Genomic DNA, 12,092 nt, shown 5'->3' on the forward strand with positions numbered 1-12,092 from the left:
GTAAATATCCTGTTGTAGTAATTCATACACAGTCCCCAAGGTAGAAGACTGGATAGCAGAGCCTGTAACTTGCAACTTTTTTGGTTTTTTTAGGGTGGTCCCTTGTTTCATTGATTTTATCACACAGATTAAGTTAGGCAATTGCCTTTTCCTCTTTTGGAACACTGATTCACAGACGCCTCGCATTAACTAAGAGTATGGTATTGCAACTAGCAAGAGCCTGCAAACAGTGATACGTCATCCACAACACAGTGCTCCTCAGCTTCAAGGCATTCTGCACATCTGAACTCACAAACGTCTGAAGAATCCAGTGCTGTGTCATTTATTTGCATTATTTGCACAGGGTCCTATCACTGAATCCTATTCTATTTTGTAATTATATACCATGATATACCATGGCATATATCATGGCAATTATATACCATCATGGCAGATGTATTTTCTAATCTGCTCTCTTCAGTATTGCTTAGTTATATCCAAGGCAATCCCAATCACTGTTCTCCATTGACTGGATTTTTTCCTAGGTTCGTATACATTCGTGGTGCTATATGGTGCATAAGGGGTTATTTGATGCATGCAGTGACAAGGTCTCCAGCCTCATATAAAGTCAACTGGTTTCTTGCCTTTGAGCAAAGATATAGTAATTAGCTTTTGTCCTAAACAGATTTCCACTTTCCAGACTTGTTTTAGGGCTTTATTTTCTTTCACAAGCTGGTTAAAAACCTGCCTTTAGCAGAGTCACTAGTGTAATAACAGCAAAGTGACTGAAAAGGCCACTGTCTTAATCCTCCTTGTAGGTCTTAAAAGTCACATCTGCTGGCCTTACTGACAGGTGTTTGCTCTCTCCTCCCGCAGAGCTGTTGCAGCCACGGGAGGGGGATCCAGATTTTATTCTGTCTTGTGCATCATTCAATAGAATGGTCAGCTAAATTCCGCCTGCAGAATCCTTATTCCCTGTGATGTCAGACAGCAGGAACCCAGCCGGATTTCTAGATTCAAGAGCGAGTTTGTGACCCCAGCAGTCAGTAAAAGTATCTTTTCACTTGTAAACTGAGCAAGTTTGATCTGGGAGTGATTGAGGCACAATAAATAGATGACCTCATGGTGTCATTTTACAGGTGGGAGCATAAGTGCTAGAACTAAGGGTGCATAGCCCACCACTGAAATGCAGCCACCTCTGGGGTGAACGGCAGCAGCTGGCCCATAGTGCTACAAATTTCAGCTTGGAACACTGTGGCAGATTCCTATCCCCCTTTATGAAAGAGCTATGGGATCAATAGGTCCTGGTTTTTAGCCAAGTCTTTACATGGTTTCCAATATTTTGGGAGCGCTTGACTCAATTGCAGGGAGCCGAGAGGCACTGATCATTTTGTCTTTATCCGACACAAGGGTGAGTTCCCTCAGAGAATGTACTGTAGGAACTCCTTAAAAGCCACATCATCTACTAGTGTTACAGGAGTGCTCCGTACAAGACAGATGTCTGTATGTATGCAAATAATTACTAGATAATGTGCCAGTAGGTAGCACGCAAGATTATGTAGCATTATTTCTGGATGTTATAGGATTAAAGTTTATGCTCAGATAAATTGGTTAGTCTCTAAGGTGCCACAAGTCCTCCTTTTCTTTTTGCGAATACAGACTAACACGGCTGCTACCCTGAAACCTTCTTTTTGTTGTGCACCATATTCTGCAGTTCTTTACGGGCTGCTCTTAACTATAGCAGGGCTCCTGCCAAGGATCAGTGAATCAAAAGTATAAATTAGTCAAACAGAACATGTGCCTCAAGAAATGACTTTAGATCCTTAAAATCTTGTGATTCAGTGATCACCAGTGCAATTGCAAAACCTGCCCTTGAAAATTTAGGCGATTGAGCAAAATTCCTGCACATGGCAAAATCCTTTAACTGAAGACTGGCGACATGCACTCCTCTCAGTTCAACACAGCTGCCCTGCATGGGTGTGATCAGCTATAAAGAGAAAGCCTGAGCCCAGGCCAATGCTGAGCATCAATCTGCAGCCAGAGGCACATCCCAGGTCTACAGAACCCAGCCCAGACCATCTGCAGCCACCATGGGCAGGGCGTTTGTTTGGGTTGGTAAGTTTGCAACTGGAGATGAATTTATGTGGGATGTAACTGAACAGGACTGTTGAGTTTTATGGGATTTGGATGTGAGACTGTACCATGTATTCTTCCCCCATGGCGTGGATGAGACATTGGGTTAGGCCAATGGCATCCTGCAGAACACCCACTACTAAAAAGTGGGTGAGAGAAAAGTTGCAACTGTCTAAACTGAAAACCAACATTTCTTGGGTTAACCAATGCTGGGATGCTTGACTACAGTCGTGTTGGTGGAAAAGAGGAACAATATCACCCCCACAAGGCAACGTAGTATTATCCTCCATCTTGCAGCTGGGAAAACTTTAAGGGACTTTCTGAAGGCCGTAGAGGCAGACTGTTAGAGCTAGCGTTAGAACGCAGGAGTTCCTGGCTCTCAGTCCTGTGCTCTTAATCCACCTCTCCCTGCAAATTACTTAATTTACTTTTCAAGGTAGTTCTCTTTTAGTTCTCCTGGGTACGTTACAGGAGAACCTAAGCTCCGCTCAGCTATAACATGGACAGTCTTTGCTGCCACGTGCCGAGGCTGGAGACTGAAAGCGACTTTGTCTTTGGAACTGACTTTGCAACATGTGGTTCCCTCTGGTTTTGAGTTTATTTGTATTGCAGTAGTGCTTACGTACCCCAGGCAGGAGCCAAGGTCCCATGATAACAAGTAAGGGAAAAGACAGCCCCCACTCCAGGTGGGGAACAAGGAAGCAGAACAGAGGTGCAGTGGCATACATTAGATAGTCACAGTGGTCTCAGTAATAACAGGTCCAAGAGGATATGTGTGGTCATTAGTTATGCAGTGGACTGTAAACTTCTTTCTAGTGGGACAATTTCTGCATTTCTGCACATTTTAACCTTGTAACAGTTACCACTAATGAACACGAGGCTGGAAGTTAGCAGGCCTGGGGGAGGGATTTTTAAACAACAATCCTCTCTGCATGCATCCGATGAAGTGGGCTGTAGCTCACGAAAGCTTATGCTCAGATAAATTTGTTAGTCTCTAAAGAACTCCTAATCTTCTCTTCTGTTTTTATTTTCCCATAGGTTTAGCTGTCTTGCTGTTTCTCCAATGCAGTAAGTCACCTTTTCCATGATCGTCCATTTCTTAAAAGAGTCATGGGTAGCAGAAAAGAAATCACTCTGAGTAACAGAATAAGGCCCAGTGTTCAGCTAGGATTCAGTAAAGCTGTTTCCTTGTTCAGAGGGTTAATTTTTGAAGTGGTCTCTGTGAGCCTGATCCAAAGCCTACTGAAGTTTCATTAACTTCAGTGGGGTTTCAATGCTACTAATAAGCTCGAGTCAGTTACCTGTATGAACGGTACCTCTGTGAGCACATCCACAGCCTGCATGAGTGTAACTTAGCTGCTTTCAGATGCAATGCTCCTTGCAGGGCAGTGGCAAACAAACAGCTGCTCTCCCATACTGTCCCATACGACCACAAGTGGCCCATACGCTGGGGGACACATTCGCTTTAAGAACAGAGACAATGGAGGTTGTTCCTACTTAGCTGACTCTTTTCCTGTCTCCATTCAAAAATCAGGCGCAACAGACCCTCTTCTCACGAAAGCTTATGCTCAAATAAATTTGTTAGTCTCTTAGGTGCCACAAGTACTCCTTTTCTTTTTGTGGATACAGACTAACACGGCTGCTACCCTGAGACCTGTCTTCTGGAACTGTAACACTTAGCATGTCTTAGATGTTCAAGGTCCTGTATCACTGCTGTACTGCAATTCTCAGTGGGGTGGCCACGGGCCACCTCTGTGGGACAAAGTACAAAGCAAAATGGCAGTGAGGCCTAGCATGACCATTTCTACACCAAGATGTGCAACCCAGCTTTTCTCAAAAGCTTTCGTCACCTCAGTACCAAAGCAGACCAGTCCCATTCCCCAGAGACAGGAAAGGAATTGGAAGGGAATTCCAGGTCCTTCTGGGTTTGGGGAACCATGACTCAAGAGCTTGAATACTGATGAATACTAATGAACTCAAGACAGTCTGTGAGGTCCCATGTTATCAGCCAACTGAAGGGGTGCATCGCATTTTGATTTCTTGCCTCAATCCTCGTCTCCTCTTGACACCTCTCTCCTATTTCCACAGGCTCTGCTTGCAAACTGGTCTGTTACTTTACCAACTGGTCCCAGTACAGGCCAGCCCAGGGGCGCTTCCTTCCTGAGGACATTGACCCCAACCTGTGCACTCATCTCATTTATGCCTTCGCTGGCATGGACGTCAACCGGATCACCACTGTGGAGTGGAACGATGAGCAGCATTACAAGACTTTCAACGGACTCAAAAGCAAGTGAGTCAAAGGGGAGAGGGGCCTATCTCCCAGCGCTGGGGTCTCACCCCAAGGACTGGAGCCTCTGGGTTTATCCTGAAGGAGGAGGCAGACCTGGGATTTAAGCTAAGTCTCTTTCTAGCTTCACCGAGGGAGAAAACGCCTTTGGAATCATTATTTATCATGTGCTCAGCTGTGTACAAGACCAAGTCAGTCCTTGGCCCAAGGACTTTAGAGTTTAACCTATCCTCTCCACGAGAAGAGTGAATGTGACAGTTTGAAGAGACTCATGTTGACATCACCATAAGTGTTAAAAAGCCCAACTTCTTGCATCTGAGAGGGATTCTTCTCTGACAGATCTGCTCGGACACAGAATGGACATGAACAAGTTTTCAGTAGGGTTATAGCAAAATATAATGTATCATCAAGCACTGGGGCAGCAGCTAAGCTAGAGGGAGAAAAACCCCACCCTTCAGTATCTCCGCATAATCTGGGGACAGTTCCTTAAACTTCAGGGATGTCCCAACTTCTCCTTCCTCATGTTTATCTATAGGAAGGTTTGAGGGTGTTTACATTGCAGAAGTATGGAAGCTTTCCCCCAGATTAAGCATCCAGATTATGTCTGCATTTATTAAGATCGGAGAACACTTGCAAGTCCAAGTGCGAGGGATACCATGAAAGTGAGCTTTTTCAGCTGCTTTTAATGCAACCTTTTCTCCCTCCAGGAATCCTGGGCTGAAGACCCTCTTGGCCGTTGGTGGTTGGAATTTTGGCTCTGAAAAGTAAGATGAGAGGATATTTGTTTTCTGCATGCAAAGCGTGAGGTGGGGGGAGTGAATTAAGCTAAACCTCAAAATCCTGTGAAGTCCAGGAGAGTCAGAACAGTAGCATGGAGGAAGGAGATTGTGCATTCTATCCACCTACATTAGGCACTTATATGACCACCCTTGCCATAGTATCTGAGTGCCCCATAACACACCTGTAGTTAGCCTCAACACCTCTGTTTTCCCCATTGTACAGATGGGGAACCGAGACACAGACACTCCGTGACTTTCCCGCGGGCGCACCCAGTCGGTGACACAGCAGGAACTGAATCTGGGTTTCCACACCTCTAGACTAGTGCCCAGTTCATTGGTGTTCTATTTCAGAGCTCAGTCTCCAAAGGCAATCAGTATCAGCTGTACACCGCCTCGTGATGCCCACATCAATCTTCAGTACAACCGGGAGTTAGTGGAGTCACTCCAGCTTGACACTGGTTTAAGAACAAGATCTCGCCTGGGGGTTGTTTACGCCCTTTTTTGACTAAAATTTGTCACTGCTGAGGTTGCCTCAGAATCTTCATTCTGGCCTTGTTGTCATGAAGAGGTGGTCTTGGAAGGCAGAAGCTCAAATACTGTGTCTGGCACTGAGATTTGTGTGGTAACATTTTGGGAAGTTTCCAAATCTCTCGTGCTTTGACAACAATACACTTCCTAGCAGCTGTGAAGTCTTTGGTGCTGACAACAATTCATGTCATCAGTGTTTAGCAACTTAGATTTTTTTATATTCATTTGTAAAGCTTTAAACCTGAACCTCTCCCTGAAAGCTTCCTCCATAGCAAACAATATTCAGAATACTGTTTTGCAGACAGAAAGTCTCTTTCCTGCTCTGGATGTGACGTGGGCTGGAATTTAAAGTGAACTTGGGCTGAATATGGCCCTGCGAGCACCAGTGGCCTTGCACCGGTTTCCTCCCAGCTGTATGTAGCCCTCTGTGCTGCTGAGTTTACCTTTTGGACGTAGCAACTCTAAACTAGCCCCCCAATCTGCAGCGGGTGGTTAGCGGCACGGATGGGGGAGTTAACGTGTCACTTCCGTGTTAGGTTCTCCAGCATGGTGTCCACGCCTGGTAATCGGCGGACATTCATCCTCTCTGTGGTTGAGTTCCTGCGCAAGTATGAATTTGATGGTCTGGACCTAGACTGGGAATATCCAGGTGCAAGGGGAAGCCCACCTGAGGATAAACAGCGTTTCACTGCTCTGGTCCAGGTACAGTAAGACCTAGAAGTACAGCCCCCTCCCTCCACTGCCAAGGCAGAGATATAAGGATTCAGGACGTGTGCTTTGTCCTCACATTCCACCTGCAAACACTATGCAGTCTGCAGAGTTGAAGTCAAAGCTGGAGCGCTCTCTAAAGTAGAGACAGACAGTTTACATATGAAAGGGTCAGACAAGTGACGGAATCAAGTCACCAGAGTGTTCGACCATCTGAACCATGTTTTTTGGATCCAAGGTTTGGGCTCGTCTCTAGCTCAGAGATCTCCAAAGAGTGGGGGAAGATTGTGATCAAGGGGCATACAGGTAAGGTCAGGGATTGGACTTCCTAGCCTGCTGGCGGCTGGCTCTAGGAATCCCCACCAGATGAGCAGACACATAATGCCACAGTATCAGAAGATATTGATCAGCCACTTTGATTACGTGCTTCCTGGAATCTACCATCAAGACCTGTGCCTTCGCAGAATCAAATCGTTCACAGCATCAGCCCTGAATACGTTAATACATTGATCAAATATGTGATCTAATTGGCGTGACCCACAGCTACCAAAATGCTCAGGACCCTTCTCTAACTGTGTTTGTCAGACATGTGTGCAGTCTCTCCTTTAGTTTAGATTTGCCTTTTTTAAAGAAAAAAATAAAGATGGAAGGCACAATTAAAAGGGGGATAATTGATGGTTGTTTGGGGCTTTCTATTATTCCCCCTCAGGAAATGGCTGAAGAATTCAAGGAGGAAGCCAAGAGGACAGGGAAGGAGAGGCTACTGTTGACTGCTGCTGTGGCAGCTGGGAAGGAAAACATGGATGGAGCCTATGAAGTCAAGAACATCTCAAAGTGAGTCTATCCAGCCATGCAGTTTTACAGAGGACAGTCAAGCTACAGGACCAAATTCTATTTGGACCAGGATGCTTTGCAATGCTTCTCTTGCAGAGGGGAAATCAATGTCATCTTAGTTCCTTATTCTCCCTTTGTAGGGCCTTAGACTTCATTAACCTCATGACATATGACTTCCACGGTTCCTGGGAAAAGATCACAGGACACGTCAGTCCTCTCTACAAAGGGAAGACCGACACTGGATCCGCTGTGTACAGTAACACGGTAAGTATCAAAGAACTCTGTCGGTGACCCCTCCGTCCTGACAAATAAATAGAGCTCAGCTGCAGGAAATGGTTGAAAAGTCACATTTCCAACCAACCTGCATGTATCATCCTTCCCCCCTGTGCAAGTATCAGAACTTGCGTCACAAGCCCCAGACAACAGACATTCAGTGGCTGTATCACAGTTTGGTTGCAAACTCCAAAAACTGTTCCAGCGCCACGGTCGCATGGAGAGACTTCATGTCTGATCCCCTCGTACAGGACTATGCTGTGACATACTGGAGGAACAAGGGTGCTCCAGCTGAGAAGATCATCATGGGAATCCCCACCTATGGACGGTCTTTCACCCTCTCTTCCTCCGAGACAGGTGTTGGTGCCCCTGCCTTTGGGCCTGGATCACTCGGCCCTTTCACTCGAGAGGCAGGATTTTGGGCCTATTATGAGGTAGGGAAGAATTCACTTTTCCTGTAAGCGGCTCATTAAATGGTCCTGGGTCTACTGTGATTTAAATATGGTGCCTTGGAACTGCCCCTTTGATCCTTCTATTGGCAAACATGCTAAGATTCCCCAGGAGAATCGGCATCCCCCTCTGTATTAATTCAGAGAGGCAGCCAATCTCGATGGTCTCTTCCCGTCTCTCCATTTCTGTATTTTTTTCAGATCTGTACTTTCCAGAAAGGTGCCACCACCAAAAGGATCGAGGAACAGAAAGTCCCATATTCCTTCAAGGAGAACCAGTGGGTGGGGTATGACGACCAGCAGAGCATTAAAACCAAAGTAAGCAGTTCCTGTGTATTCTTCTTGCCACACATTGTGGAAGGCTGGAGGGGGGCTGTCAGAACCTTCCCCTAGCCCAGAGAGATGGGCTCCGCTTTGCCTCGTTGTGCTATCGGCAGACAATGCTTTGTGTGTCCCTAGCACTTTGCCTCTGAGAATCTCAGTGCACTTCACCAAAGTTAACCTGTTAAGCCTCCAGTCCCGCCTACCTTCTGGGAAGGCTAGGGTTATCCCATTTTACAGATGGGGAAATCAAGGCACAGAAAGGGAACGTGACTCGCTTGAAGTCACAGCAAAAGATGAGACTAGAAGATGACTTATGTGGTGTGCTGTGAATGGAAGCGTGGTCTGGCGGCTAACACCCAAGTGAGAGCAGGATGCATCTCCTGAGCAGTGGAGGAGTAGACCGAGTTAGAATGGAGAGTCTCCTCTGTTCCTATCTTAGTACCTGGGGTGCATAGTGATACACGGGAAAGGGAGTGAGCTGCGTGCTACAGCTGGGTCTTGTCCCCTTGCCAGGGGAGTTCGAAAGCCTTGCAGGTGAAAAACATAGAAACTACTCTCAGTGATGTTGCACGGGAGGAATCAGTCAAATTTGGCCCGTCAGCAGGTGAATTCAGCAAACAGGCCCCCCCACGAGCCCACACAATCTTTTCCTTGCGTGTAAGTGTAGCAGAGAGGATCCAGACAATGTTCTGGGGCAGGGAAGTTCCATGACTTGCAATCTGCTCCACCCTGGCAACAGAATCTTAAGGTCATATGAGATTTCAGACCAAGGAGGAAGTAGCACAGGGCTGTAAACATCCCAGACATGAGCACCCTTAGCCCCAAAGGGATTCCTGCCTACATGAGATTCATTCGTTCAAGCATAGGCAAGCTTTTAGCATGCACTTGCCCCTTCTCCCATCCACCTCTCAACCTCATAGCTGATTGTTTTGGATTTTCAAGAGGCTCCTTAGACAATAACAGTTGCTGGAGTTCTAACAGAGGCGAGATGTTTTAACTTCCATCTCCCACCAGCACCCAATGTCACAGTTTTGGAGTTTTTTCCCCTCCCAGGTTCAGTATCTGAAAAAGAAAAGTCTGGGAGGAGCCATGGTCTGGGCCATCGACCTGGATGATTTCAGCGACTCATTCTGCGGCCAGGGGAATTACCCTCTTCTGCAAACTCTGAAGAAAGAAATGAGATGCGGTAACGCATGAGTTCGTGGTCTGCCCCACACAGATAATGCAATATCTTCTTGACACAGGTCTTTTTATTATTGGGCAAGAGAATTTGTGTGGGATGGGGAGAGAGAATGAATTGCAAACTTGCACCACAGCCTCAGCCTCCTCTGAATGCTTTCGGGGTCCCCAGGGAAAGCCCTAATGACAAAAACATTTATGTAATAGACCATTTTTCTTTTAAATGCCCACGTCCAGCTTTTGGTGTAGAGCGCAAAGGCTGGAGCTGCATCACTGTTGCAGGGCCCAAGCCTAAAGAAGGGAGCCTGGGACACAAAACACCCTGACGAAAGTTGTCTAAAATCTTTGCATTGGGCCATGTTGTTATGCCTCCTAAAATGCACTCATGCAAGCCCATTGTGAATACTGAGGGAAAAAGCCACGTAACTAGGGAAATATAGAGAATTGGAAGAGTTTGCATCTAACGCTCATGAACTGTGCCACCAAACCTGCCAAAAGCAGATGGGAAATTACACATCAGAGACCCCTCCCCAGAATCATAGCTTTGTATCTGATTAGCCCAAATCTGATTTACTTTAAAGCACGCCTCTGGTAACAGCCTTATTTATTAGTTTCTCCCCCAGGCCTGTTTCCATGTTGGTCCCCATGTGCCCTGTTCTCTCTGCTCTGCCAGACCACCACCTTCACACATTTGTATCCCTCTTGGAAACTCATTTCTCAGACAACCCTCCCCATCAACTTTCAACCCCACCCTATTTAGATACATTACAAAAACGATCAACCAGAAATACTGCCATGGTTTGTGCATGCCTAAAGTAAATAGCCACACTGCATTGCTGTAACATTTGTCCTTACATATCCCATTCCCCTCACTTGTTTTCCTCCCCTATGTCCTGGGCAAACTCTTCAGAGCAAGGTCCTAGGAGACTTTGGGGTGCTATCAATAATCTATCCAGCCACCATGTATTTACGCTTCAGCACTAAGTCACCTTTAGTTTTACAGGTGTCTGTACCCAAAAAAGTCTTTGAATAGTGTCGCATAACATAGTCCATATTTATCGCACAAACAGTAATTTACCAGATCACTTTCTACGTCATTTGATTCAGAATTAGAATCCTTGTGGACTTTATGCTGTGTCCACTACAACTGCTGCGTATCAAAAGGTTGTCCTGTTGTTGGTTTGTTCTGCCCTATAGAGCCCCTGATCTAGCTATCGGCACCTTTACATCATCGCTCGTTCATATTTCACAATAAAAAGCCCCGTGTCACCTAACAATCATTTAAACCCATCACCAAACTGTCTAAAACCTCCAAGGGATTGACCATAAAATGTCTCCCTTCGTTCCATTTTCTTTCTGACTAGTAGATGCCGATAACGTTGTTTCTTCTGTTAATGCCCCCGCAGGGCTGGTTCAGACAACGTCTGTTTCAGAAACCACTGTCAGCTCCACGACATCATCGCCAACTGTTTCCTCCTCAGCCCTCAGCTTCACTACATTACCATCTATCCCCACCACAGCTACCAACTCCACGACCAGCAGGTTCTGCCTCCATAAGGCCAATGGTATCTACGCCGTCCCCGAGGCCAACGCCATGTTCTACATATGTGCCAACAGGCGCACCTTCCGAATGTCCTGCCCAGAAGGGTTGATTTTCGACTACTTATGCAAATGTTGCAACTGGCCTTAAAAGCAAAGAGCCTCAAATCACCTTCACGGAGAATTAAATATGAGATCGATTTGTATCCACTCAGATAGTTTAGTTTCCTCTGCCATCAAATCAGAGCTTAGGAGATGGTCTATATTGCAAGTGTACCCAGCAACCTTCTTCTCTATCCTTGCTGAATTACTTTCAGGAGCAACAACTATCTCAGCAATGCAGGTCAGAGTTAGGGAGGAGAGTGAGCGGGAGCAAAATATTGGCACTAACAAGCCGGGCTGACAGATTCTCAAACTGTCATGCGTTTATTTCTTCATTTTGCATTGGTCTCTTTTAGAGTCTGGCTTCATCCTCTGTCCTTATTTCATGTTTGTTTGTTCCAAGAAAATAAAGCTTTCATTTCTAAATGAAGTTGTCGTACTTTTCGTCTATGGGGTAGAAGTGTCAGGCCCTATAAGCTCGTGTTGCTACTGAAAAATGGGGCAGGGAGGAGAGAAGGAATGAGGAGATTTATGGCCTCCTTACATCAATACAATACCCTAGAGTTTGACGTGTCGTTCACTAGACAGTACAGTAAAGCATAATGCTTTATCTCAGCTCCATATTATTCCTTTTGGAGAGCTCAGCAACAAAAATTCAAGATGTACTGGAGTGTCTGTAGGGGAACACAATCTGCTACTAGTCCAGTCTGCCACGGGTGTCAAAGCGAGCCAAACAGTTTCTGGTAACACCCTCCCCTTGGTGAAGTAGCCACAGTAGCAGAAGTGGAAAAAAACAACCAGGCTTATCAGGGTCTGAGGCCCTTTGGGGCCAACCTTGCTGCGGTGAGAACTTGCATGCAATGATAAAGGAATGAGGCTTAGAGATTACGCAAGTCTCTCCAGTACAATGACACTATTTAAAGAGTCTTTGATCTACATCTTCAAGAAGAGTAATAAACCACAGAAATTTGTATCCAA

At 45.9% G+C, this 12,092-nt stretch overlaps 1 protein-coding gene across 2 annotated transcripts; it reads left to right on the forward strand.

The window, feature by feature from the left end:
• The first annotated feature begins 1,871 nt into the window (after nt 1–1,871).
• LOC102939222 (chitotriosidase-1) lies at nt 1,872–11,544 on the forward strand. Of its 2 annotated transcripts, none has more exons than XM_007065131.4 (11): nt 1,872–2,094; nt 3,151–3,180; nt 4,201–4,402; nt 5,107–5,163; nt 6,243–6,408; nt 7,124–7,248; nt 7,389–7,512; nt 7,773–7,955; nt 8,172–8,288; nt 9,348–9,480; nt 10,880–11,544. In XM_007065131.4, exons 1-11 carry the CDS (start codon nt 2,070–2,072, stop codon nt 11,161–11,163), a joined length of 1,446 nt encoding a protein of 481 aa, XP_007065193.2. In that variant the 5' UTR covers nt 1,872–2,069; the 3' UTR covers nt 11,164–11,544. The 2 variants fall into 2 exon arrangements, with proteins under 2 accessions (XP_007065193.2, XP_027683257.1); XM_027827456.3 differs by having other exon boundaries at nt 1,886–2,094; nt 9,348–9,538; nt 10,880–11,016.
• The last annotated feature ends 548 nt before the right edge of the window (nt 11,545–12,092 follow it).

Source organism: Chelonia mydas, chromosome 21 (genome assembly GCF_015237465.2).
Source record: "Chelonia mydas isolate rCheMyd1 chromosome 21, rCheMyd1.pri.v2, whole genome shotgun sequence".
Classification (NCBI taxonomy): domain Eukaryota; kingdom Metazoa; phylum Chordata; order Testudines; family Cheloniidae; genus Chelonia; species Chelonia mydas.

Bases quoted from the DNA above. Each gene is read 5' to 3' on its own strand.
- LOC102939222 (XM_007065131.4), top strand. From the start codon at position 2,070: ATGGGCAGGGCGTTTGTTTGGGTTG. The intron at 2,095-3,150 runs GTAAGTTTGCAA...ATTTTCCCATAG, and splicing joins CAGGGCGTTTGTTTGGGTTG to GTTTAGCTGTCTTGCTGTTT. The intron at 7,513-7,772 runs GTAAGTATCAAA...CCCCTCGTACAG, and splicing joins CCGCTGTGTACAGTAACACG to GACTATGCTGTGACATACTG.